At 46.5% G+C, this 27,332-nt stretch overlaps 1 protein-coding gene across 2 annotated transcripts in view; it reads right to left on the minus strand.

The window, feature by feature from the left end:
* Positions 1-27,332, minus strand: part of LOC146190363 (choline/ethanolamine kinase) — a 72,063-nt gene that overhangs the window by 43,127 nt on the left and 1,604 nt on the right. Inside the window, exon 1 of one of the 2 annotated variants that reach the window (XM_084600849.1) lies at positions 5,881-6,162. The exons of the other annotated variant lie outside the window; for it this stretch is intronic. Within the exon in view, the coding sequence (XP_084456975.1) occupies positions 5,881-6,071 (191 nt within the window). The 5' untranslated portion in view covers positions 6,072-6,162. Of the gene's footprint in view, positions 1-5,880; positions 6,163-27,332 lie in introns of those variants that run through there. 2 annotated transcript variants of the gene reach the window in all.

The following is a 27,332-nucleotide window of genomic DNA, read 5'->3' on the forward strand; positions in this document are numbered from 1 at the left end:
CGCTCGTCTACTGAATTTCAGAGCACCGCGCTATCAGCGCACGCGCCGTCAGGCATGCCAGTGAGCTTGGCTTCTGCCCGGTTTTCTGTTACCGCTCGCGAATGGACATCTGAAGCTTCGTAAGAGCGATTGAAGGCGGACATTCATCCGACTGCTGGGCGGGCAGCTGTCTGCTTCAAGGCAGACATGATGAAAAAGCGTTGTAAAAAAAAGCGCACCCGCCTCGTATACTAGGTCTGGGTTTATGGGGATTTAACGTTCCAAGGCGACACAGGGACGCCTGGAAATGTCGACCATTTGGGGTTCTTTAGCATGCACTGACTGACTTGGCAGAGCTAGCACACGGGCGCCCTGCTTTTCGCCTCCTTTGAAAAGCGGCCGCCGCGGCCGGGATTCGATACAATATTCTTGAACGCCCTAACCACTGCGCCACCACAGCAGGACCCTCGTATACTTTTTTTAACCGACCGCTTCTTTGCTTGATTACAATACGAGTCTATTATCTCTATTAAGCATTCGGTCCCTTAACCAACATCACTGGGCAAGTTCTGGGCCGGCTGTCTTGGTGGGCCGGGTATGCCTGTAGAGCGGTAATATCGCGAATCGAAGCCAATACAGTGCCGTAGGCATGGGAACTACAGCCGCCCTAAAGATGCTTCACAGGGCTGCCATGACAGTACGATAGTAGCTTCTTGCCAGCTCCGTCTGCTCCTTGCTAAATTTGCTGTTTGTTATGTTCCTAAAACGGAGTTGGTAAAATGGCACAGTTAACAATCAAATGCCTCTGTTTCAGCGCTTTACTAAGTATAATTAAAACGTTAGCGATATAGACTGCGATGTTTCAAACAAGTTGATGAGTGCAGACGTGCAGGATGAGTCAAAGGTGCCGCGTGGTCTGCTTTTGAGCCGTGCGGTGGGGTGTCCATGATGCCGCATTCGAAGAGCAAAGCCTACAGGACAGCAAGTACCATTCTCACCTCTGAAAGCATTTATAGTGTTACAGGCGTCTAAAGTGCCGGAATATATTGCTGAAGAGCAGACCCCCATGGGAACGTCTCATGCACCCTCTACCTACGGTCTGTGTAATCGATCGACGCTCCATGGATATATGTAAAGAGTGTAATATGCAAAAGTGCATATTGATGGAGAAAAGATGTCCCTTCAGTGTACACGGCAGCATTTTTTTTTTCACATACAATAATTTTCATGTGTAATATACAAAAGTACATATTGATGGAGAAAAGATGTCCCTTCAGTGTACACGGCAGCATTTGTTTTTTTTTTTTCATACAATAATTTTCATGTGTTTCACGGAACTTCCGAGTTCCTTTATGTGATCTCTTCTTGCTACACAATCACTGTTCAAAAAGCCGACCGGGCGAACGCCTCTAATCATTTCCTTTTGTGCTAAATAAGCAACTTATTCAAGCGTTATTGAAAATTGAGCTTTTTTGTCGGGCAGTTTTTTCTTTCACAGCGAGCTGTTTACCTTATGCCTTACTTGAGAACGGGCCCGGGGCGGGCCCGGTCTTCACACCGTGTTTTGCGGGCCAGGCCGGGCTCATTAGAACGATAATTTAACGGGTCCGGGCTTGAAGCTGCGGGCCTGGGCCGGGCTTTGGCGCCTCAGATTCAGGCCCGTGCACTGCTCTAATCTGTACAGCTCACAGAGCTTATAGTACATATCAAAATTCTGGTTCGCCATCGCTGAAACATAGCCAAAGAGCGGTGAGCTCAACGTACCGGTTAAGCAGGAATGATAACCGTATACCAACGGATGGAGTGACTAATACACAAGGAAGAAGAGTGACTGCAAACGCAAGTGTTTTCAGGGAAATAATGTGGTGAGTGGCAAAATTACTTTAACAAGGCGCAAATTATGTAACCACTGAGTGTTTGCAGGTGAAGCAACGAACATGTGCCAACAAACAAACAAGCGAACGAACGAACAAACAAACAAAAGTAAATTCAACTAAAAGAAGGTAAACGATCACCGCTGCCACACTCTTCCTGACAGCCGGGGCTCGCAAGTATTGCGCAACTTGGAACGATCGCATTTTCCGATATGCAAAAACCCACCCCTCCACATTGCATTGTTTCAATGCTGCAAGTTAGTGCAGTGTCAATCGCGCTTGTCTAGAGAGAGCTCGAGCGGTGTGCGCGGGGCGGGACAAACTCATGCAGTCAAACCTTGACGCAGCTGCTTTGCGAGGGTCGATGCGCTTGTGTCTGTGCGGCTGACATGAGTTTGCTGCTCTAGGAGTCAATGATTATCAGTGAATGTCAGTGCCTGGCTTAGAATTTCAATTTACTTCAGCTACAGGGTGCCGCTATTATATATATGGAGACGCGTCGGGCAGCTCTTGGCCATAATCAACTCTGTCCGCTCTCCTTTTAGTATGCAGCCAATATAAAAAAAGAAAAGAAAAGAAAAAAACAAAATTACACGCCTGGTATGAACGAATACTTCATCGCGGCGCCTCTCCGAAGCGGAGTTGAACCGTTGCCATTTAATGGCAACGGAATGGGCAATTAAGGATAAATATAGGATAAATACCGTGTGTGCAATCAGCGAAAGTTAGCATCGGATGGTGCACACCGTGGGCGCCTTAACTTCAGCCAAGGGCTAAACAATAATATAATCGAGGCAAACGATGGAAAGAAATTAGATGTTGCTGCATGCCAGACACGTTGCGCACCACCGGGATTTTTGGTTTTCTAGGTAATTCATTCAACAGTGCGAACCGGAATGGTGGTCATTGTCTCTTTCCATACCTTGGCAGCCTTGCAATGTGTTCTGCAGACAACGAAATGGCGGCCTCTGTGGCATCAGTGAGTACTCTCTATAATTAATAACTGCCATTAGGGCCATCACTGCTCGCGCTAACAAGCATGCATAATCGGCGAACGGCGTCCCGCGCGTGCTAAGTGCGTGAAACGGAGAATCGCTGTAAGCATGCCGACGTTCATGGTTGTTAGCAGCTAGACTTTCGGTAAACACAATGAGATGAAGAAACTATTCTCCGCGGTGTCGATGATTTAGGACGATTCATGTAGCCGAAGAAGTCGGGGGTATGTCGTCAGGGTTTGGCAAGCGCCCTCAAAATTTGCCACGCGCTGTGCCGATGCGTCAACGTTTTAGCGACGCATATGGGTGCCGAAATGTCCATGTTAAACTATTTTAGTACTATTGAATTCGCTCAGCCATCCCATGTATCTACATACTTCTGAAGCGACTTGTAAACCCCTCCCTTCTGCGCTGCGCCAAAATCTAGTGCAGCACAAATCGCGCTGAGTTTCAGATTTGCACTTGAACATCGGTGATAAACTTTTCGGTGGCGTCCGCCGCGCTTTGCGCAGACAGCACGCTTGCCGGCTGGTTGTTGGTGTAAAAAAAACTAGCAAGTCTATTTATGGAGTAAATGGAGGTGTATAAGGGAGAAAAATTGGCGGAGTAATCCGAGAGTCGGTGTGCCGGGAAGCCAAGAGCTGGGGCTGCTATCGCTCCTGTCGGATAAGCGCGTAGCCCTTACATAGAAAGCAAGAAATGGTGGCTGACAGGTGCGACGAGAACGCTGCGCCAAGACACGGGCAGGAAACACATCCCTCGTAAATCTGAAACTTACAAGTGTCCCAGCTGCTGTTGCAGCGCTGATGTACCGGTTGAGAGAACCCGTGAACGGTCAGTTAACGGTGTACACTGAATTGTGACGGCATGCCGAAAGGAAATGTATAAGTTCAGTCTCAGAGATTACGGTACTTCGGATGGCGCTAAGAGCGGAAATACGTATATTAATATTGTAGCCGGCTTGACATCAACTTTAAGCTCTCTGCGTGCGAGTAGCCCCCAGGGACTCAAACGGAAATGTCGAAATTTACACGGCCAGTATAGCAATCAAAACTCAAAGATTGTACAGCCAGGAGGTAGCACAAGCGGAAGACAAAAGGTGGATTCGTTATGCGAATCAAGTCTCAGCGGTACACCGTACTTCCTAATGAATTGCGTACACCATCTTTATTTATATTTTCTTGAAGTAAAATCCTTATTATTCAAAATGTCTGCGAGGCACCTTGCAGCTGCGCCAGATCATGCCTAAAGTAACCCCGAATGAACCTCTCAATTACTACATTCCTTAGGGAAAGCCTGAAAAAACAAAAACATACAACGAGCTTTGCCCGAACATCTATTTGCATAGCGAGCAATTATAAATATGCACCCCCTGCATCTAGCGTGCGTGCCGCAACTATCACACTCGGCACAACGCCGAACGCACGCGCGTTCAGTGAGTCTGGAGCATGCTTGGGCGTCCGCCAACCCCAGCAGGTTCGTTGCTGCAGGATAGCACCGATTACAAGTCGACAAATGTGTGTTGAAGAGATAGCTATAGCAGATGAACGAAAGATTGTCCAGAAGGGAATCCCTCCATGGCTTGGACTATCACTAACATTTAAAGAAGGCTGCTCTTCGGCGGGACCGAATGCAGTCAGACAGTTCGCTTGTTTCCTAAGCAATGCACATGAAATACATTCGTCAAAATATGACCGCTCTGACGACATTGTTAACCCAGATAGGTCGAGGAATAGAGTAAAGGGGCTGGTTGGAATGCTGCTACTTTTGGTGAGCGAAGGGAAAAGAGAATAGCGTTGGAGACTTGGAGCCTACCATAATATACTTATACCAAATCACCTTTCATGCGTTCCGTGTGCCCGTTTAGTCCCGTGAAGTGATTCGGGGATACAGCTATTCTTCTGGTTAATACGTAATTCCTCTTTTCTAGAAATATTTCGATTCGATGCGTAAAATATTTCTAATGCGATCACAATCCCTCGCCTCCACCTCCTCTTCCCCCGGCCCGTGTACTTGAACGAAAAAAAAAAAAAAAGAAAAAAAAAAAAAAGAAACAGCGAAGTGCTGTAAAATACAAAACAGGTAAGCGAGAATCGACCTGTTACAACAAAAATGGCTATTCGGTGTAGTATATTGATTTCAACTTAATTTCAATTCCTCGTTATTTTCAATTTCTCCAGACAAAAAAAAAAAAAAAAAAAAGAAACCTGAAGTCTTCTGAGCCAAGTAAAACCAAGTAAAATAACAAGCAGGAAGGCGGTTTAACGTCTCAAGAGTAAAAAGTAAAAATCTGCTTTACGCTGTAATATGACGCAACTGCCCCACACTGTCATCTTCTTTACTTTTCTCGGGAGTTTGTGTACAGCCGCCAATTTCTGACCTAACTAGACAATTACCTTTCGATACACTGTATACTCTATGCCCGAACGAAAAACAGCACTCGTGAATGAAATTTCAAACACCGAGAGAAACGTGCGGACACTCGCATGGACGAGTACCTAACTGTGGACGTTTGTTCCAGTCCATGTTCGTGAAACTTGTTTCCTTTCAAGGCGCGCCACATATGTCATATACTTATGCCCTCCCTCTAAGTAATGTACTTCGTACCCTGAGGGTGCGATAATTAAATTAATAACTACAAGGAGGAACAATTAACACTCTAAAACAACGGAGATGGGAATCCTTTACAAGCGCGTAGTCACTGGTTAAGTTTTTCTTTTTCCTGAGCAGTGGGTACCTAGTTACGTGCCATTTTGGGCTTAACGCGGAAGCAAAAATAAATTTGGCTCTCGGTTGAAAACTTGAGCCTTCTCTGTCACATTGGTCTTACGCTTAAACATTGTTCAGTGAACTTCAGAAAGGCACCGACTTGTTTTCTCCTTTAATGTCTGTACTACATGCAGCCAGAATCACCCAGCTCGTGCACAGGTATTCGAAATACAGCAGGAGAAACTCCGTCAACCACTACCACAGGAATGGTCCCGCAGGCAGGCCACTCTTTTGCTCGCCAAGCGTGTCAACAGTTCACTCACCTGCGCTGGGCGGCGACGGCGCGCCGCCGGTGTGGCAGCCGCTTCGCGAGCCGTGCCTTGACGCGCCTGAACAAGTCCTTGGCGAAGCCGCCACCGCACAGGAAGAGCGAGGTGCGCATGTTGTTACGCCCCGCCGACACCGCAGCCGTCTGGCTCGTCACTGACGGGCCCCGCTGACGCTGTGCGATCATCTCCTTGGACGGATACAATCGCCTCCCGCGTACACACGTCCACTGTGTCAGAAATCGCCAACGCGAGCACACGCACGCTTGTATTTTCTGTCTCCGCCGCCTCTTTCCCTGACCGGCGATAGCGGCGAGTCGTCGACGTCGTCTGGGAGCCGCCCGGAATGCCTCTCGTCTTTTGTGCCGGCCGCGACCCGACATGATAAAGAGAGCTACCGCGTTCCCTCTCCCCAAAACACACACTCCTGCGTGTCTCTTCCTCTGCCTCCCTTCCCCTTCGCATTTTGCGTGGCCCAGCATTGTGCCACCAAGAAGATGGGGGCACTCGCAGTTCCCGGACCCAAGCCGGAGAAACCCGACTCTGGGCGCTTGAAGAGGATCGCCTTGCGCATGATGCAGGGTTCGTAGAAGACTACGCAAAGTTTACGCGCTTTAGGCGTAGTACTACACACGCGTATCTCTACGTCATCCGTGAAGTGACGGTGCGGTGACCGCGTTACCGTGTTTACGTGCACAGGGCCGAGGATGTCATAGCACTGACAGGGTGGGATGACCCGCAGTGTTTTATCAGCGGCGTAATCTTATTTCTCTCACTTCTGAAGCTGCATTCAACATCTAGCGCGTACGGTAACTTATCGAGGATCCGAGATTATGGCGCTGTCCTAGTGAGAGCGAGATCGGTAGAGAAAACACGGTTGGATGAGTGGAATCGCTCCTGAGACACAAAACATTTATAAAAATCATCGACCTCACTCGCATCTGTAGCTTCAATATGACGCAAGATGGAATATACATGTTCGGAACGCAAAGTAGAGTAAATACACCCCTGACGTCATATGAGCAACTGGAGATGCGGGCATTAGTGAAATACTTGATACGAATTCACTTTGCAAGGAAGAGAGAGTCGTTTGTGGCTGTTCCTACAAACATCCTGCGATTATACGAGAGCATGCATCCCGAAGCAACAAGTGGGTACAGTTCTTCGACGCCTGTGCGCCCAGTTATTAGCGCAAATTTATAACACGTATAGAGCGCACCTCGAGATGTTCAGGGCCCGTGTTCCGAGTTTGCGTCGTTATCGAAGTGTCGCTATCTCACGTGACCTCGAGTTATCTGATTGGTTACCTCCTCTTCCGGTTGCGTGGTGGCAACACCCGGTGCCGGCGTTTCGACCAATCAGACGACTCGAGGTCACGTGATATAGCGACACTTCGATAACGACGCTAACTCAGAATGCGGGCCCAGGTGAGATGCCTGTTTTTTTTTTTTTAAATGGGGTGAATAAAACAATTTTCTCTGATCCTGTTCACCTTTTTCTGCGGTTGCGAAGCTTCATTGCGGAGAAATTATTTCCCCCGATCACGAAAAAATAGTTACGTTTACGATTTGCGCCGTAACAGCTGTAACCGTATCTTACTCAAGTGCCAAGCGCCACAGGCTCTATAAATAGGCGCTCGCATAAACGCGCGGGGAAAGAGAGAACATCTTTGGTATCGTGCGCGAGACGTTGCTCTTGTTGCCGTCCTGATTTATGGTATGCTTCCTTGTTGCATTCCAGAACTACAGGAAGCTTTGCGATGCGTATGCATCGTATGCATACATTTGCCTCAGCGGCTTCGAAACGCAGATGAACCTGCCCAACACGAGGAGACACAATATTTTTATTTTGGGGATCTATAAAATAGAGGACACCTTATAAATTCTGCGGGCATTAAAAATTTCGGACCATGTGTGCATAAAAACTGTGAAAAACTGATTACTATAAACTTACGTGTAGCGTGTCTTTACAAGCTGCTGCTAGCTTTTTGTAGTGACCACTCAGTCGCAAAAAAACTAACGAAAATTTCCTTTTGTTACGACAAAAAAGTGCTACAGCACTACCGACAACAGAAGACTATTACAGAAAAAACTACAGAAAAAAAAACTACAGAAAAATCTGACATTTACGACAGAAATACAGAATATTTTGTCGTATATATATATTTGACATGGTTCTGTAGATTATTTTTTTTTTTTCGAAATGGGATTGCCGTTCTTCTATGGAGCCACATGCTTAACATTTAAAGAGAACGATCGCCCCTGACTGACCGGCACCAATGAACGTTGCTAATCTTTACAGTGTTCAAGTAAATAGGTCAGCTTTATCTAGAACACCCGTCACGTAGGCATTTCAGGCGGCCTTACATAACTTTTTTTTCTAGAGTTGGGGCATGTACGGGAGAGCGGTTATAAAGGGATGAAAACATTCTTCACGTTGACCATCTGGTCATACAGCTTGCTGCACCGAGCCCCACATACACGAGTACAGACATTCTCATCACGCTCAGGCGCTCTTAACGCGCTGCATTCTTCACGATGCGGAAGAAACTGGACACAGACAAGACGAAGCGCGAACTGACAACTGTTTACTAACAAAAGAAGGTTTATATTTATACCACCAAGAAGGACACGTGTCACGAGGTTAGAAGCAAGTTTAAAAAAAAAAAAAAGCGACAACAAAGCAGATACTTAAGGCGAAGCAACCAAAAACAACAACAAAGGCCAAGCTCTTACCCCAGGAAAGCAAACCATTGAAACGCGTTGTTAGTAAACAGTTGTCAGTTCGCGCTTCGTCTTGTCTGTGTCCATGCAGTTTCCACCGTATTGTAAATAATTTAGCGCGTCAATATCAGCCTGTATAACATACTAGTCCCTGTTTTCGCTGTCTTAGAAGCATTCGTTCTTTTCTAAATAGAAGCACACCGGCAGAACATCGCACATAATATTTTCTAAGCCGAGCCTCTTGCGCGCCACTTAGTGCAAACGTCCCTTAACTCAGTAAGACGCTCTAATGGTCTAATTGGTTCACTTGAAGCGAAAGAGTAAAACTGCGCAAAAGACACAGGATTGAAAGAAACACAACTGCGCCTTGTTTGTGCCTGTGTGTTTCTTTTAGTCCAGTGTCTTTCGCGCAGTTTTACCATTGTCGCTCCCTTACCTCGTGCTTTCTTGCTATGGTTGAAGGGCTTGTTTGTTCGGCACCGCCAAAACAGAAAATCAAGCCGTTGTACAAATAGGTAATGCAACAAAAAAGCACGTGAAAATCGGAGGGCGCAACCTCTCAAAGTGCGCTTTAACGGCCGCCTTCGTAAGAGAAGTCTACTCATGATAGCGTCTTTTCTTCAATGACGGAATGGGCAGGATTTGAAGTCACCACAGGTACGGGAAAAATTCGTATGAGTGGTTTCTACTGGATGATCTGGCATTAGCCGACTGTTGAGCAATGGCCAAACGTGATTTTCTGGTCGATATAGTTAGTCTTTCTGGCCAGTTGATCTTGGGCCAGGACTGAATTTCGACGACGGAAGCGTTAGAGAAGGCGTTTCGTTGGACCCGCCGCCGGGACCAGCTGATATGAAACAAAATCTGTACACGAGTGACTGACTGATACCATTTAACTGTTAACTGCTCTTCACTTCTCTCTCTCTCTCTCTCTCTCTCTCTCTCTCACACACACACACACACACACACACACACACACACACACACACACACACACACACACACACACACACACACACACACACACACACACACACACACACACACACACACACACACACACACACACACACACACACACACACACACACACACACACACACACACACACACACACACACACACACACACACACACACACACAAACAAAACTAAAGTGAAATATCGTGTGATTTTCCCTGACTTGGCGAGATATATATAGTGGTTTCCTTGACATTTCGCTGATTTTTCCTGGTGCATAAATTTAAACAAAAATGTAAGAGAGGGGCGCTGCTGCCTCTAAAAATATTATTTTCGCATGCTGTTCTCACAATGACCTGAACGAGCAAAGATATACCGCTCTAAAAAACTGGCCCTTCCTGGCACCTCTTCTGACAGTTTGTAACTGTATAAAACATGCGTTTAGCAAATGAATGGTATTTCCAAGGTAGAGTCTTGAACAAATGTGATCAGTGCTCAAGACTTTTTTCACGCTATATGGCCTTGTGATTACTTGTGGCGCCTCCGAAGCTATAAAAGCTTGGAGGCGTGACGACAGATCCGCTTTTATCCCTCAGATGTCCATACCCTGTGCCACTGCGGCTGCACGGCTGAAAACCAAATTCTATGGCTTGAAGACTTATTCTGCTTCTGACTGCCGTGTATAAGCGACCGGCTACAAAACTGGCTGTGCTCTTTAGGGTTGCAAAAGTGCTCAGCTTTTATTAGATCTTTCTTTTTCAAGTAATGATTTATTTTGCCTAGGGTAGGCATGAGAAATTGCGACGGTCTTCCCTTGATCGGAGCCATAAATGCGTTTAGCCTGATAAGATAACCGAAAATAAAGTTAATCAGCTGCACTGAAATGGTCAAAACAGTTATTACAGGCTCCAGGGACAAATTTAACGAAGTTTTTTTTAACATGATCACTTCGAAGTGTGCTGGCCAATATTTTTATTCACGCACCGGAACGTTCCAGTCACTAGAAAAGCTAATAAATATTAGTTGACCAGAATGAGCGGTAGGCACGGCATGCGTATTTTTACGTTCGTTCTTCTTTCGTTCTTGTTTTCCCATAAATTTCACCGAAATCTGGATAATTGCCCTCGAGTTCGTCATTTTGCAAAGTAAGTACACACGCTCGCGCACTAACATCGCGGGCAAGTTGTTATGTCGTCATCGTGCTTCGCAGAACATTGCGCCAGTCTGGGAGGAAAAAAACCGGTTGTCTTCTCTGCTACGCCCTCGATCCGTGTCTCACGCTGCCTGTGTAGTATGCAATTGGGACGAACAAATGATTGGGTTCAACATCAGTAGGGGCGAAAATGCGATAGAATATGGCTGCTAGCAAAGCGTTTGCAGCGGAAACTTGGTTCCGATGAAGGTCAGGGAACGAGGAGCATACATCAAGGAAAACTGAGACATTGCATCACGTGCATACTTAGCACACCGCATAGCAGAGGTGAGCACGCATAATGGACGCATTCACAACCAAAATCCGAAAGCTTGTGCACTCAACTTAGGGCACTTTGTGTCTCGAGACGCCACCATGTATGATAGCGCTCGGTTTACTCACGGATCTGGACTCGGATCAAAAGGTAATTTTCTTTGGACGGTGACCCTCGTCATGTATACTCGTAGGGCTCCCGAACTCAGTGGCGTTGAGTCTCAAAAATACTCGAAGTTTTCAGAGGACGCTGGTCTCAGACGGAGCAATCGCCGGCAGGTACTGTAAGGATAATCTCCTTTGTTCACCACCACCACCACCACCTCCACCTGCCGAAACAGTGCTGCTTGCGCAGTTTGTGGCAGTGATAAAGCAGGTCACAAATGATGCGAGGCTTGTCTTCCTTTTGGATCGCGTCTTCTTGCTATAAAGCACTGCACGGATACATAGAACCTACATCAATGTGTAAGGTTCTATGCTTAGGAGGGTCCGAAGTCTTCTCCCGATAGTCAGAAGGTACTACAATGGCGGCATGTTCCTACCCCACAATAATATTTTCGTGCAATAAACTTTGCTTTTCGGCACTACCTCGCTCATTTAGCTCAAATTTTTGCAGAGACAGCTGGAAAATCTATAGCACATGCCACGGTAACATAATATTCCAAGACAAGCGAAGACGAAGAACGTCTCTCTCAGATAGTTCTCCCCAGACTTCCACTCTCCCATCTCGTTCTTCAAATGACGGGTTCGCATGCGACATCTGTCGATGGCGCTTCATATTTGTTTAAAGAAGGTTATTCAACAATGGTGGCCTCTATGGCTCGCCCTTACTGACGCTATCGTTGCTTTTCTAAGCGCGTGTCACTGTCGTTTGTCGAATGAACAGTGCGGAAATCGAGCGGTTTCGCGTTTCAGATAGTTTGAATATTTTTTGCAGTGTAACATTTATTTATAACGATTGCAGTGAGCAATTATTTAAAACAGTTGGGCAGCACCAATGCGTTGAGAATAGCGTTAGGAAGTCGACATCTCTCATTTGCTGAGGAAAGCTGTAATTTTCTTAATTCTGTCACATCTTCGTGAGACAAGGTATAGGTCAACACCGTCACGCGATGCTTCTTCATAACTATTCTGCTTATGAAGGTATTTTCGCCCGGTCAATATTGACAGTTCGGTCATTGTGCTATACGGTTATTTCCCCCCTGTGCTAACTCTGCTAACACATTATTTACCAATCGATCACGCATGAGCAAGAGGCCCGTGCGAACTGTCCTCGAAGCAGGCTTTGTTGTGCCGAAAAGTTCAGAGGCTCCACATCGAAGCATGATGGTCCAACCAAGGCGAATGAGGCTGCTGCGGCTACGTGGCTCAAGTCACGTACCACGCAAACGCCCGTGGCCCAAGAGAGTATAAGCAGGCCGGCATGTGTCTACGGTGGCTGCAACACGAGCAGCTACAGTGACGGCCCAAAGAGGGGCGACGACGCCGCTACGATATGCCAACACTCCTTCCGCTTTCCCAGACACTTGATTCTCGGGTGAGCCGCCGCGGAAGCCAGACAGCGTCGAGACGTTTCAAGACGTGTCAGCGACACTCGTGACGGAGCGGTAAGGAACGAGCTGTAAAGTTTCTTTGCTTACCCTGCGATAGTGGCGCATAATTTTAGCATATATGTTCGTCATGCCAGGACATCAAGCTCTGTCGCGAAACGTTAACACGGCAATGAACCTGACCAGTCTGTGCATACTGAGTGAAGAGTTGCAGATGAAAATGCAGACGAGGGTAGATGAAGAACACATAAACACGTTGCGCATGCGCGATCTTACTTCTTCCTCGTCTGCTATCTGAGCCTGACATCATAAGAGTCAGGCACATGGGATCTGTTCCACTGCGGTCTCGCTTGTGTCGTGGTGTCCATGGGCGCTCCGAAACTTGTCATGCGTACTATATAGGGCTGTTGGTGGCACACAGATGTGCACTATACATTGTCTGGAGTTGTCACGTCAGCAGTGCAACCTCAAGCGACGGAGAGATATGTTATTTTACGGGGCACGGAAGTTTTATGGCCATTTCGTTGCGGTGCATCTTTTTAGGCTAGTTGTGGTCCGTCCGAAGGACTACCATTGTTTCAGGGTAGAAGAAAATAATTTTAATCCGTCTAACCGGACTAAATATACCTTTGCTCGACGTTTTGTTTTCTTTATTACGATGAGCATAAGCAGCTTACAAGTGATGAAATTAGTAACAAGAGGTTAGGTGCAATTAGAAGTCCCGTTAGTGCCGCCTTTGAAGCTGCTTTTTCTTTTTTTCCGGGGAGAAAAGGAGTTTGAATTGCAACCAATAAATATCTTCATCATGCGACCACCTCCGCACGTATCACCAGCAGGGTTTACTGCGAGGAAGACGCGGATGTACCGATGCTTCTATTTATCCCTGTTACTTGAATTGAAGCGTCGACATTAATGCGACCTAAATGCTCTTTTGAAAATATAGCATATGCTACAAACTGCAAGTGTACATCTATATACGCGTGCAAGTTCGCGGTTTAACAATGGAGAAATGCTACAAGAATTTCGGGCATACTCAGATACAGTGAAACATTCACTCTTTGTTAGAACGATTACAGAGTATAATGAATGGTCGATGCGTGTAGTGAACCCGAGTGTAGACATTTTTATTGATAATTTGAGAGCCTTTCAAATGTGAAACTCTTATCGCTTTTCTACATCATCTGTTCGCTCTTACATGAAATGTGCGTAATTCTCTTGATCCTTTTTGACTTGTATCTTTGCTCACACCTGCTTGGAGTCAAATGACTCCGCAGTATCACTAAATAAAATAAAATATGTTGTCGTCATGGGTAACGCCTTATAGGTTGGCATCAGGGATGTAACAGTTTTTTTTTTTTTTTTGAGAGGGGCCTATGGAAATATTTTGTGCCTGATGGGAATGAGGGGGCATGTGATGGGCGGCAAATGTTCTCATAGAATATGACCACGTGAACAACGGCGCAGAGGGGGGGGGGGGGGGGGTCGTTTTTTTCGAGCCCTACCACCTATTGGGCACATGCCTGGTAGGTATATGTACTGTGATATCGTATGTCACTCTAATCTCTAAAAGAGGCTTTCCCCTGATGGGGCTGGGACGCGTATTTGGGTTTGCTCGGTACGGTGGCACCACAAGAGAGAAAACGATAGAAGAGACGAAGAAAGCGGGCTGTTCCGACTAGCATCCACCGCCCCCAGGAGCCGAGCAGCCTAGCGATTCGCGGCGCATGCTTTTTCAATGGGCGTCATGTTGGACACGGCACTAGCTTGAGAGAGTCTATACTACTACTACTACTACTACTACTACTAATAATAATACTAATAATAATGATAATAATAATAATAATAATAATAATAATAATAATAATAATAATAATAATAATAATAATAATAATAATAACAATAATAATTATTATTATTATTATTATTATTATTATTATTATTATTATTATTATTATTATTATTAGTAGTAGTAGTAGTAGTAGCAGTAGTAGTAGTAGTAGTAGTAGTAGTAGTAGTAGTAGTAGTAGTAGTAGTAGTAGTAGTAGTAGTATAATAGACTCAAGCTAGTGCAGCGTCCAACATGACGCCCATTGAAAAATCATGCGCCGCGAATCGCTAGGCTGCTCGGCTCCTGGGGGTGGTAGATGCTAGTCAGAACAGCCCGCTTTCTTCGTCTCTTCTGTCGTTTTCTCTCTTGCGGTGCCACCATACCGAGCAAACCCAAATACGCGGCTGGAACAGGTAGGTCACCGGCGCTTGCGGCGGGGGCTTGCCTGCCACAGAATTTTTATCTGTTGTAGGCCGTCATTGCACCCGCCACCGCTTCGGTGGTGGACGACGGCTGTTGCTGCGGCGCGCGTCTTTCTTTCTCTCTTCCTTTTCTTTCTTCTCTATTTTCTCTTCTGTCTGCACGAGGCAGCGGAGGTGGCTCAGCTACAGAGCCAGTAGCAGGCCCGTGCATTTTCTTTTCCTTCTTCTTACAGCCACAACAACAACTCTAATCTCTCTCTTCTTGGTTTGCCTCATTTCATTTAGATGGGGCGTCCTAGGATGTTTCTTAAACATTTACATATCTTTGTGAAGGCTCAAAATAATGCGCCCTTTTCAAGTTTGCAGGCAGTGCCATCCACGAAGCAAACCGATATTTGCAGCCAGCCATCCCATTACACAAGCTAGTGCAAGCAAGCGCAGAACATTTTCGCGAGGCCATGCTAGGTTGTGCCACAACGTTCTGTCTCGAGGATAAATGGACAGCTCCCGTCAGTACACGAAGCTATGCTTGTGTTGCTGTCACCCCGGATCTCCTGGATGTCCACACAGGACGAATTCATTTTAGCGGACGAAATTACCACGCGTTCTTTCCTTTTTCTGATTCATACATGGCATGCCAATACCCGCTGCAAACTCTGGTCGACGTCCCTGGGGGAATCCTGCCATATAAAATAACCTTTACAAGTCCGAGAAGACAGCTGCTTAGGTTGCTCGAGCCTTTTGTCGTCCATTAGCAACGATGACTGTGAGACTTAGCGGAGTTTGCGCAGTTAAATGGACGGTGCTGATATTCCTTCCTTTAGAGAAATTTTCGTCGGCTGCTGTTTGACTTCTAGGAAGCTCCGTACACCAGATGTTTATTTGTCTTAACTGAAACCGTCTTCTCGTTCTTTGTGGTGGCATGCCGAAGATGTTGAAGCTTTTCCGTCTCGGTACACGTCGCCTTGTATTGAAAGATACGAGCGCGCGTAGACACAGAGAGCAGCAGACTGGCACACCCTTGTAAATTGAGCAACGCCCAGCGTCAAGTGCAAGTGAGAAAGTGCAAAAAGAGTGAATGAAAACTCAGCTGCGATTGGTAGCCGTTCTTTTCCGCCTTGGGCTTGATATCACGCAACGGCTGCATTCTGAAGGAAAATTCGACATAACGCGTTTTCCTGTATTTCTTACCATCTCCTGCGTCGTCTTTGCGCTAAATGGTCTCCGAAAATGGACCAACTAGCTCCATAATTTCTGTTACTGCAGATATGATCACTTAGCCGCAACATTTTTAGTGGAATCACTTTATAAACCCGCTTAGGAGAACGCATGTATCGGGGGATTTCATGCCTTACTACACCTGGCAACAGGTCCCAAGATGGGATCCACGGGGTGTCGATGTAATCAAAGGTGCTTCGTGTCAGATTTTGCAGATTTAGGAAAAAGTTTACTGCATTTTTAAAGCTAATTAACTAGAACAACGGATGCTCATTGCCAGCTTTATAAAAAAATATAAAAAAAAAAAGAAAAGAAAAAAGAACGATGCAGAGACGATGAAATTAAGTGTTTGATATAGTTATTATGCTTTGGCCAGAATTTACTTCTGGAGGAGCAAAAATAGCAGACTCATAAAAATACGACGCCAGTGCCATCACCACACATTTGTTGCTGCACTTTCAAGGTTAGAAAAATTGCAGAGGGGAGCACCGAAACTTAGCCATTTCCCGTACCACGCCTGTCTTCTTGAGAAAAAAAGCATTGCAAGCTGAAAATAGTATCGCGCGCAATCTTGCTGCGAACTGATGCGCAACTACGAGAAATAGTAATTTGAACAGAGTGATGGTATCGGCATCGCATCTATAAATTTTGCCTTTGCGCAAATGTCTGCTATCGGTGGGTGCTCATGTACCCGACGATTTTCCTCGTCTCTTGCGCGTGTTTTGCAAGGGCTGCTGTTCAAAGGAGTCGCTGCGTCTTGCAAGCCTTTGGCAAGGCGCACGTCGCAAACCAGATAGCAAGGACTGCGGATGGGCCGACACGTGCATGGAGTACACGTATTGTTGTCGGTGTTTTTACTGTTGTTTGCCTGATGTCGAGAAGATGTGAGCATCAGCTGTTGCAAGCAAGCACAGTCAGGCATCATATTAATATATCTCGCACTGCTGCGCTTTTACGAGACTCGTATACTGAAAGCGTCATGCGTCTTAAATACCAACCTTTAAGTCACATATGCTAATATGTAGACACGCACACATGCACGATGTACGCCCATAATTCGGTCAAGACCTCATCAAGGCTGGCCCACCGTACCGAGAAAAAACGGTACGTCTTTGCATGCAAGCAAGCCTTATAAAGATGGCCATGTTGAGAAGACCCGACAAACGAGCAGAATGGTACACAGAAAAGTGTACGGTCTGTTCCTAGCACCTGATATGATGTCATTTTGTTTTGAGCAGAATTTCTTCCGCGTCGTGGGTGTCTGACCACCGTTACCGTGAAACCTTTCACTTTTTTGCATGTTGTCGTGGCAATTTATCAGACGTGTCCGGTGTTGCACTTCCTCAGGTGTTGCGACTCCTCTATTCGACACCGGTGCAATCTCGAGATAAACGAATCCGCTCCATCGTTTTCACAATCGTACTTTTCCGATGCGCTTCCACTCTGCGATAACCACAGTGAAGCCCAAAGATGGAGTTCTCGAAGCCTGAGTCGACGGCGTGTGATCGGTGACCGACTGCACCCCTGCGGAAGCTAAAGATACCACCACTCAATTATTATAGCGCTAAGAACCGCTGTCGAAACGTTTGGAACAATCATTCTCCATGGCTATCGGATAAGCGGCTAACCAGCCTCGACCAATCGACGATTACATTACGAGAGCGTAAAGAATTATGGAATGGCAGGTGACATTAAAGATAGGAAAACAAAGAGCAAGTAGCGTAGGTTAAAGAAAAAAAATTCTTGCTAACGAAATTCTACCTAAAAACAAAAGGAGGAGACGAACTTGAGCGGGGATGTATAGTGAAAAGAACAAATGACTTATATACAGTTTATAAAGGCAGCAGAGTGTATTCCAATGGAAAAACGCGGAAATTCTAGGAGTCAGGGGGTGGGGAGATGATATTACGACGTCAGCTTGAATATGGCGTACATGGTTAGCAGAGAAAATGGGCTAATCGAAGACGTATGACACAACATTTGTACCGCGATTATGAACGGAAGTGCGAACAACTTATGTGAGGCCAGCCTTCGAGCCATTGACGCCAACTGCATAGCTTGTCGTACGCTGCAAGAGCTTATAGTGACAGAAGCCCTAATCTTGTCGGCTGAAAACAGCGTGCAGGCCTTCCGCGCTGACACGCGGTAGTTTTCCGCTGCTGCCGACCCACGTACGCGACGGAATTGCCGGCGCGCGTACGAGCGCGTAGCTCTCCCTTATCGCCGTTTGCGTTGGCCTCTAGATTTCCGAGGTGGTTTTTTATCACTGCGCCGTACAGAACCGTCAAATGACTCCCAGAAGGCGTCGTGTCACGAGCGTCAAGGCCCCGCCGGGGTGGTGCAGTGGTAAGATGCCCGACTACTGTGCCGGAGTTCCCGGGTTCGAACCCGACCGCGGCGGCTGCGTTTCGATGGAGGCGAAACGAAGTGGCGTCCGTGTGCTGTGCGATGTCAGCGCACGTTAAAGATCCCCGGGTGGTCGAAATTACTCCGTAGCCCTCCGCTACGGCTCCTCTTTCTCTCTTTCCACTTTCATTCCCACCTTCCTCCCTTCCCTTACTGCGCGGTTCGGGTGTCCACAGAGCAAGTGTGACAGTTACTGCGCCTTTCCCTTCCTGTGAACCAATTTTAATTTAACGAGCGTCAAGCACAGGCGTAGGCTTGCGTTGATCAGAAAAGCGAGGAAGTATAGGTGATGGAGTTGGGAGTTGCCGATAAAGGGGCGTGAGACGCAGCCCTCCTTCGTTTATCTACTCCTCGATAGCTAAATTTTGATTTGGAATGACGTGACAAGAGTGGAAGTTAAGCTTGAAGAGGCAGAAAGTGACGCTGTGCATTGCGTAATTCTAATCGAGGGTGAAGGAGTGCGGGGAAGAAGCGGGGAGGGGCGTAGTGATTACCGTTTCTCCTCCGCCGCCGTCCGCTGCGTTGGCTTCTATACCGTAGTCGACTTCTGTGCTTCTGAGCACGAGTTCTGCGGTTCGAACTGGCCTGCCGTAGCTGCATTTCGATGGAGGTGAAATGCAAAAATTTCCGCGCACTGATGTTTCAGCGCGCGTTAACCCTATAATGCTCGTCGTATGAAGCACGATTCACATACTAGAAAATACATTTGTTATTCGGGGTAAAGCTAACAAAAAGCACGTCCCACGAACGTCATTTTCCAGCGCATTTATGAGAGCAGAACATTAATTGCCAGAGATGCAGACGACCTGCTAAAATGTCTCTTATTGTAAAAGACAATTCTCTAACTAAAATTTAAATCGACATGCTTTTATCAGCCGTATTTATTCTCTCGGTGTACAGGGTTGTATATCACGTGGTTGAAATTAATCCGAAAAGCTTCTTCGCATTCTTTAGCTCACAAAATCATTGTCATTGGGCACATCTGTCACATTGGAATCATTGCCGGAGGACGAGAGGATTATAGCTGCCTTCGGAATTGGAAAATAAGAACGCAAATTAGTTGTGCGACATACTCACTGCTTAATTCGTACGTCAGCTCGTCGAAAACGCGCGCTGTTCATTGTACGCGCCGCAAACTCCACGACAAGTTGAAATCCCCTTCAAGGTGTGTGTCCCGTGGCTGATGGACACAGGCCAAGAAAACCTTGCGCAGATGAACGAAGGCTACACGTGCTAACACACGTCTCCCTAGTGAGACGTTTTCTGTTGAAGCACCTTAATTAATAAATATTGCTTTAGAATAAAAAATTTACGCCGTTTTTTATTGAATACCTTGCTCAATACTTCATATAAGACACGCACACAGAAATCTCAAGACACAACCCCTTTGGAGCACCTGTAGTGACTGTTATGACTAAATATTTATCAAAACATTTAGAGCCTAAGTAGTGTTACACTTTTGTATGGGAATAACTATGCAGACAGTATATAGCGGCCTCCGTGATCTGTCTACAGGGGACGAGAAAAGAACGACGAACTTTTGGTCGAGCTGAGATTTCAAGGGCTAGTTTTCTGTCGACTGAGTCATGAGGTAATCAGCGCCAGAGTGGGGAAGCGCGTTTTACGTCGAAAGACGAGGATACTGACGGGTTATCATAGTCACTTTTTCACCCAGAGAAGGGGTCTGCCCTTCTCTGGGTGAAAAAGTGACTACGATAACTGCATGTACTGCCCTGTCTGTAGATGGATGGATTGCAATGTCCCCGTGGTTCGTGGAGGCGACGAGAACCATCTTGCCTAGTGAATTATTGTGATATTTTCTTTTTATTTCAAGACTTTCAGTCCTATTCTGGTCATCTGCCATTCTGAATTTTTTTCTTGTGTTTAATTATATCATTTTGATTTCTAGGAATGCTCGTGCAATTCCTCCAATCTCCTTGTACACCAACAGCACTCGAAGTCTTTTCCTATTTATATTTAATTTTGATGCGTTCATTTTACTTTCACAGTTTCTAAAAAAAGAAAAGCTGGTCACGTCCTCTCTTAGATATTGATATCTGGCTATACGACTTTGAATTGCATGATAACAAGTCCGCTGTTTTCTTCGCTGTTCCCCCAATGAATGCACACTACTATCTCGTTGTTCATGCTTACTACTTTGTTGCTTTGTTTTTAGGCACCTGATGGATGGCCAGAGATAAAGACGATGCCTCTTGAATGATCATAAAGCATTTCTTTTTAAATTTCACACAATGATTCGTTTAGTTCCAGGTTTTGTTGCCGTTTTGCAGTCTCCGCATATATTCGTTTGTATGTTCGTGGTGACTTCTTTTTTCCTCGTTTGTTGACTGCTCATCCTGTCGCAAGCTTTATAGCAATTTGCATCACCCGCTTGTATGCATCATCACTGTACAAGTACCTGACGATTATGGCTGTCGGCCACTTCTTATCCATTTGCTTTAGTCACTCTTCAAATAATGTTTCGCTTCGAAGCACAACCGACCCATATCCCGGCGTACAGCTTCGTTTACTTATCTGAACAGCCCAATTCTGGCGTTATAGCAAATGTGGGGTATATAGTGCGAAATGAAATTTCACGCATCAAGAGCACATGATAACAGTAAAACATAAGGATCTAAATAAATAACACACACGGGATACCTCAGCATCAGAGAGTGGTAATGAGCGAATGTTGCCTTGAAATGAGTTCCAGCTCTCGACAGTACGCGGAGAGATGCTCTGTCGATTCCAACCAAGACCCAACCTACTATTAGCATTTAACTGCCAGTTTTTGCAGCTTGTCTAATTTCTAGCACTATAGCCGCGTTCACAGCTGCCTGCTGCGGGAATGCAAACACTCTTTTTGCAGTAATCGTACTACTTCGCATGTCTATTGCGTCATCCACGCTGATTACTCTTTTCTTTTGCCTTGAGATGTTCTAACAAAATCCTCAACTCCGCCTTGTCGTGGTTCATGAAAGAAGCAGGCTCGAAGCTGCGATCCTCATTCCTTGAACTGCGCCTCAATGCCCATAGTGTCTTGCGCTGCATTGTTTGCCGAAGCCTGTCAGGTCATCACTGCAGCGTTGTGGCCAAACATCATCATGACCGGCGGGATCACCTTTTTCCAAGCCTTTCGCGCTCCCGTTCCCGTTCCCGTTTCCCTCCCCGAAACCCGGCCAGCAGTGGTTATTGAGGTCAGCGCAAGCGCCGCTAAAACATTACCGCCGCAAAGCATTCTCCTCGACCACAAAATTAGGTCACTGAGTATATCTCAGACAAGTGGTCCTATGGGAACCTATAGGTTAGGTGTCGAGACACATTTCAGGAAGAAAAGTGAAGGCGAGTGGACAAAAATATTAGGGACACCTAATTACATTATTACGTGCTGCAAATATGTGATTGATGCCTTTCCATCGAGTTTTCAGCTGCGCCGCCAAAGATCAAGTCCGGCCGTGATCACGCACTCAAGGCTATGTTTGCGGAAGCATATACATCTGTTTGCACACAACTAAGTCTTTCCGGCTCATCTAGCTATTGGGTATTTTCCTTGACGCTGCCTAGAACTGGCCATATGGACGCATCTAAACGCATAGATATCATTTCCCTACAGTCCGTGGGGACATTCCCGATGTGGGGCGTCAGCATACCCACCAGCCAATCAACGAATTTCATCTCAGATGCCGGTGGACGCCGCATTTATCTCCTATGTTGCGTTTAATGCTATCACATTAAAACGTTCCCTTTCCTACTTGGAGTAGCATGCCAGCGAGTTTTAAACTCCGGATAGATAATCTGTTTTTCATTACCGATTCCCTTTTTCTCCCTCCTATAGCTGGGTACTGCTCTAGTATTAAAGAAACCGAACGCGGGAGTTTCGACAGTATACACTTGAAGGTCTACATAGTCATAGACAGATGTTATCTGGATCATATGACCACTATAGTCACGTCACACAATGTCACGTTGCACAGAGATTGGAAACGCGCAGTCCTCGGCCAGCCTAGGCACCCTTCTTTTCGGCCAGTAATTAAGTGCAGGAATTTTTGATCACGACATATGATGCCACGCTTCCTTGACACGAAAAAAAGACCGCTCTAAAACCATCGTTTCAAAATAGTGGAACTTTAATTCCAGCGGAGAAACAAAAACAAAAACGACGCGTTCATTGAGATCTTCGAGCGAAATGGGATGCTGACCGGTGCAGCAGCTTTCAGTCGTTTAATCGATTAATACCGATGGGCCACTGTTTTGTTCACGCTAAGTTCGTCTTCGCAGTGCCGTGTTGCCTAAACAGCCTTCACCCTGTGCATAAGGAACTCTTTTTGAAAAGGGCATTGAGTGTTTTGATAGGTATGGTATGGAGCATAGCTGGGAGCGAGCCCTGTTGCATCATCTCATACTCGGGCGCTTGTTTTCCTTTTCTTCTTTTATCTCTTGACGACCGGTAGCGACTCAGAATGGGACGCCAGTATGGTGAGCAACTGAGGTCAGTGTCCATTATCTTATCAGCCGCGTACTCGTCGTATCTACGGCGACTGCAGACCGTGGGTCATTGGGATGGGACCGGGCAGAAACAAACACTCGAGGCGAATCGAGTGCACGCGTGCTCTTACAATATGCTTGAGAGCAAGATTACAGCGAGCTACCGAGGATTGCCTCGGCGAGACGACAGTGAACGCCGGTAGTGACGAATGGCCTTGTGGGATACTCTTGCTACCGTTGCAGGCATAGAGAAAGAGATTGGTAAAGAGCGGTCACTCGGCGAAAACTGGCCCCAGGAAATGACGCGCGACTTTTTGCGCTGCCGCCGATTGATGGATGGCGGCACCAACGTGCGCATGCGCGGACGCGCGCGCGACGGCACTCGCTGCAGCGGTAACCCGCCGGAGCAGACGACAAGAAGTTGTCGAAGGGAGCGGTGGTGTGCTCGTGCTTCGCCTTGCTTGTGCGGCACAGACCTCTCGTGGGCTGCTGCGCAGAACGACAGCGGTTTGAAACGACGGCAAGGTGAGCAACGTTTTTTGCTTAACTACGCTGCATTTGAAGCAGTTTACGCTGACCATGCCGGCCGGTGCCAATAAGTTTCGCAGCTCGTGAACAGGCTCGCCGGCTGTTCAGGCGCAGTTCGTTACGCCGTAACTCTGGCGGTTCCCAACCACGGCGAGGTGTAATATGTTGTGTTCTCGGGAAACAGCTTCATTTCGAACAGTTTAGCTCGTAACGCTTGACAAAGTGGCATGTGAAGGCATCAAGGCACGCCGTTGTGCCAAAATGGCGTGTTCGCCGGCCGGTGCGGCCATGGTGACGCAGTTTGCCGAACGGCTAGCTTTGCTAAGTGTCGCGTTTAGCAGAGCAACGGTAAAGTGAGAAACGTTTCATTCTTGACTTTCTTGTCAAACTACTCAGTATTTCAGGCAGTTTAGCTCAGTACGGCGGTCTGCGCTTCACAAAGTCGCACATGAAGGGCAGCCAACAGGCATGACGAGGCGCTCGCCAATATGGCTCGCCGGCCGCGATGACATGTGACGTGGCGCGAGGTTTTGCGAACGGCTAGTTTTGCGTGGTGTCGCGTTTAACAGGGCAACCGCAAGGTGAGAAATGTTGCATTCTTGTAAAACTGCGAGGCATTTCGGGCAGTTTAGCTCAGCGCGGTGGTCTGCGCTTCACAAATCGCGTATGAAAGGCAAGCCAACATGGCGTGCTCGCCGGCCGCGGTGAGGCCAGGCCGCGGTTTTGCGAACGGCTAGTGCGGCTAGTTTTGCGTGGTGTCGCGTTACATTTAACGGGACAACGTTAAAGTGAAAAATGTTTTATTATGCGGCAAGCTTCATTGCTTCAGCTGTTCAGTGCTCTTGAAGAATATTGTCAGTTTAGTGGCTGTTATTACACGCTCTGTAGAAATGCATTTTCAGATATGTTCGGTTAGCCTGCATTTCCTGACCTCTACGTTGTAAGAATAGCTTTTGTATCAATTTTACGAATGACAGCTTTTCTGTTCTGGACCATAACTGCTGCTCACCAAGTTTTCAGTACCCACCCACATGCAGAGATGTGTGCGCGGTGCAGTGGCCTTACATTTCATTGCAACCTTCTGCATCATGTTCATTCCTTTTCCAACAGCACTGCATGGACCCACGGACTGCAGCCGAAGCACGGCAGATGCGACGAGTGAATGGTGTGGCCTTTCCTCAAGCGTCAGTACTCCTCTCTGCCCTGGACAATACAAGTTACCCTTGCTAAGGCAGCCGCGACTGGGACAGAGTAGTTTATGTATAATGCCTTTTTTGTTACATATCATTTGTAATAATTCGGAAATCAGTTATGCTATTTTTTGTCTCTACTTAAGTGCTGTTTCTCACCTTGTGTATTTTTATTTTTCTGTATTGTGCACATCGCCTAATGTGTGTCAAGTATTGTCAATGCATCCGTCTACATCTGTTGCATCTCGTGTTTTATATGCAGCAAAATAAATTCATTTCACGAAGCACTTGGCATCGTTTCTGCACTACTGTTTTGCAAAGGCTGTGGCGCAGCTGTGTTGATGGGCAGTTTAGAGAACTGGGAATCTATTTTTCCTGTTATGCATGCTGAAAATAAATAGAAACACTAGCAGACCATTTAAAACCAAAATAATGCGCCAAAAGGGCAGGGAAGGGCGCAGCGCATGGCTAGCATTCAAATCGCGCGCCCTTCAGCAAGACCGGATGTAGTTGCCGCCGGCCGCTTGGTGCACTACAGTCAAATGGGCCGCTGGGCCCTATGGGAGTGTCCGCTCTTTACCAATCTCTTTCTCTATGTTGCAGGTCTCCGGCTTTTATCTTTATTAGGTCGCCAACGTGGGTGTTGATGGGATGCTCGAATGCACGGACTGCATGAGCGCTAATGTGGATGCCTGGGCGAGTTGGCGGTTCGTAGTTCTTGATACAGTTCAAACCCTGTGTGGTTTGTTTGTGTCCCCTTCTCGTCCGCGTCCGTTGCGCTGTATCAAGAACTATGCGTGAGCGTGTGTCGGCGGCTCGGTGTGAGTAGAGGCGACGCAACCATGATAACTTGTTACTAACTTAGGCTATAAACAGCGTGTTAAATTCTTAATCAGTTCCTAGCCAGTGGCTCCAAAAAGTGTTATAATTGCTACTGACGTAATACCGATATAATAGGGAATTTAAAGGCGAATAAACATTGATGACGATGAAGACGGCCCCAGTTGGAAATTGAAGAAGTGAATTCTGGTCGAAAAGAAAATGAGCATCAAAGAACTCCATAGCCCTTCAGTCAGCGAGCTATAGCACTCAGATTTAATTAGCGGATTTAGGTTAGTGAAAAAAAAAAAAAAAAACGAAACTATAGATAATCCTAACGACCCCAACTTTGTAGGGTTTTCACTGCGAAACAATGTTCTGTTCTTAAAAGTGCGCACCAGCCATAGGAAGCTGGTTAGGCACTTGTGATCGTGGTTGACCGGGGCTACTGTCAGGCACGAAGGGCGCATGCTTTATTTTCCCATTCAGCTCCTGGCTCGCTGAGCGCAGTTTCTTCCACAACGCGGTGCTGGCTTGTAAGGTGGGGTATAGTTGATTGATCACAACAGAGAACGCATGAAGTGTTACTGTAAACAGTTGAGCTCGAGAAAAGGCGAACGTCCCTCAGTAAAGGTTTGTTGTCGTAGCAGTAGTGGAAGAATAAGAAAGAGTGCTATATAATTATACATCATCATCATCATCATCAGCCTGATTATACCCACTGCAGGGCGAAGGCCTCTCCCATATTTCTCCACTTAACCCGGTTCTGTGCTAGCTGCATCCACTTGACCCCTGCGAACTTCTTAATCTCATCCGCCCACCTAACTTTCTGCCGCCCCCTGCTACGCTTTCCTTCCCTTGGAATCCAGTTTGTTACCCTCAGCGACCATCGGTTATCCTCTCTTCGCACTACATGTCCTGCCCATGCCCATTTCTTCTTCTTAATTTCACTAGAATGTCGGTAACTTCAGTTATTTCTCTGACCCACTCTGCCCGCTTTCTATCTCTTAATGTTACCCCTACCATTTTTCGTTCCATAGCCCTCTGGGTTGTCCTCAACTTAAGTAGAACTCTCTTGGCTAGCCTCCTCGTTTCAGCCCCATAGGTGAGTACAGGCAAGATGCAACTGTTGTATACTTTCCTCTTAAGCGATACCGGTAAGCTGCTAGTCATAATCTGCGAGTGCTTGCCAAATGCGCTCCATCCCAATCGTATTCTTCTTGTTATTTCCTTTTCGTGGTCCGGATCTGCGGTTACTACCTGTCCTAAGTAGACATATTCGCCTACTACTTCCAGTATTTCGCTACCTAATGTAAACTGCTGTTCCTTCCCGAGGCTGTTGAACATTACCTTAGTCTTCTGCATATTGATTTTCAAGCCTACCTTTCTACTTTTTCTGTCTAGGTCATCAATCATTATTTGCAGTTCATCCCCCGAGTTGCTTAGCAAGGCAATGCCACCAGCAAATCGCAGATTACTGAGGTATTCTCCATCTACCCTTATCCCTAACTGCTCCCATTCCAAGTCTCTGAATACTTCCTCTAAACAAGCTGTGAATAGTACTGGGGAGATTGTGTCTCCTTGCCTAACACCTTTCTTTATGGGAATTTTGTTACTTTCTTTATGCAGAACTATGGTTGCTGTGCAGCCACTATATATATCTTCCAGCACTTTCACGTACGGCTCGTCTACCCCCTGATTTCGCAATGCCTGCATCACCGCCGAGGTTTCAACTGAGTCGAATGCTTTTTCGTAATCAATGAATGCTATGTATAAGGGCTGGTTATATTCCGAGCATTTTTCTATCACCTGATTGATGGTATGGATATGATCGATAGTAGAGTACCGTTTCCGA

This window comes from Amblyomma maculatum, chromosome 4 (assembly GCF_055883805.1).
Source record: "Amblyomma maculatum isolate TAMU_Amacu chromosome 4, ASM5588380v1, whole genome shotgun sequence".
NCBI lineage: Eukaryota > Metazoa > Arthropoda > Arachnida > Ixodida > Ixodidae > Amblyomma > Amblyomma maculatum.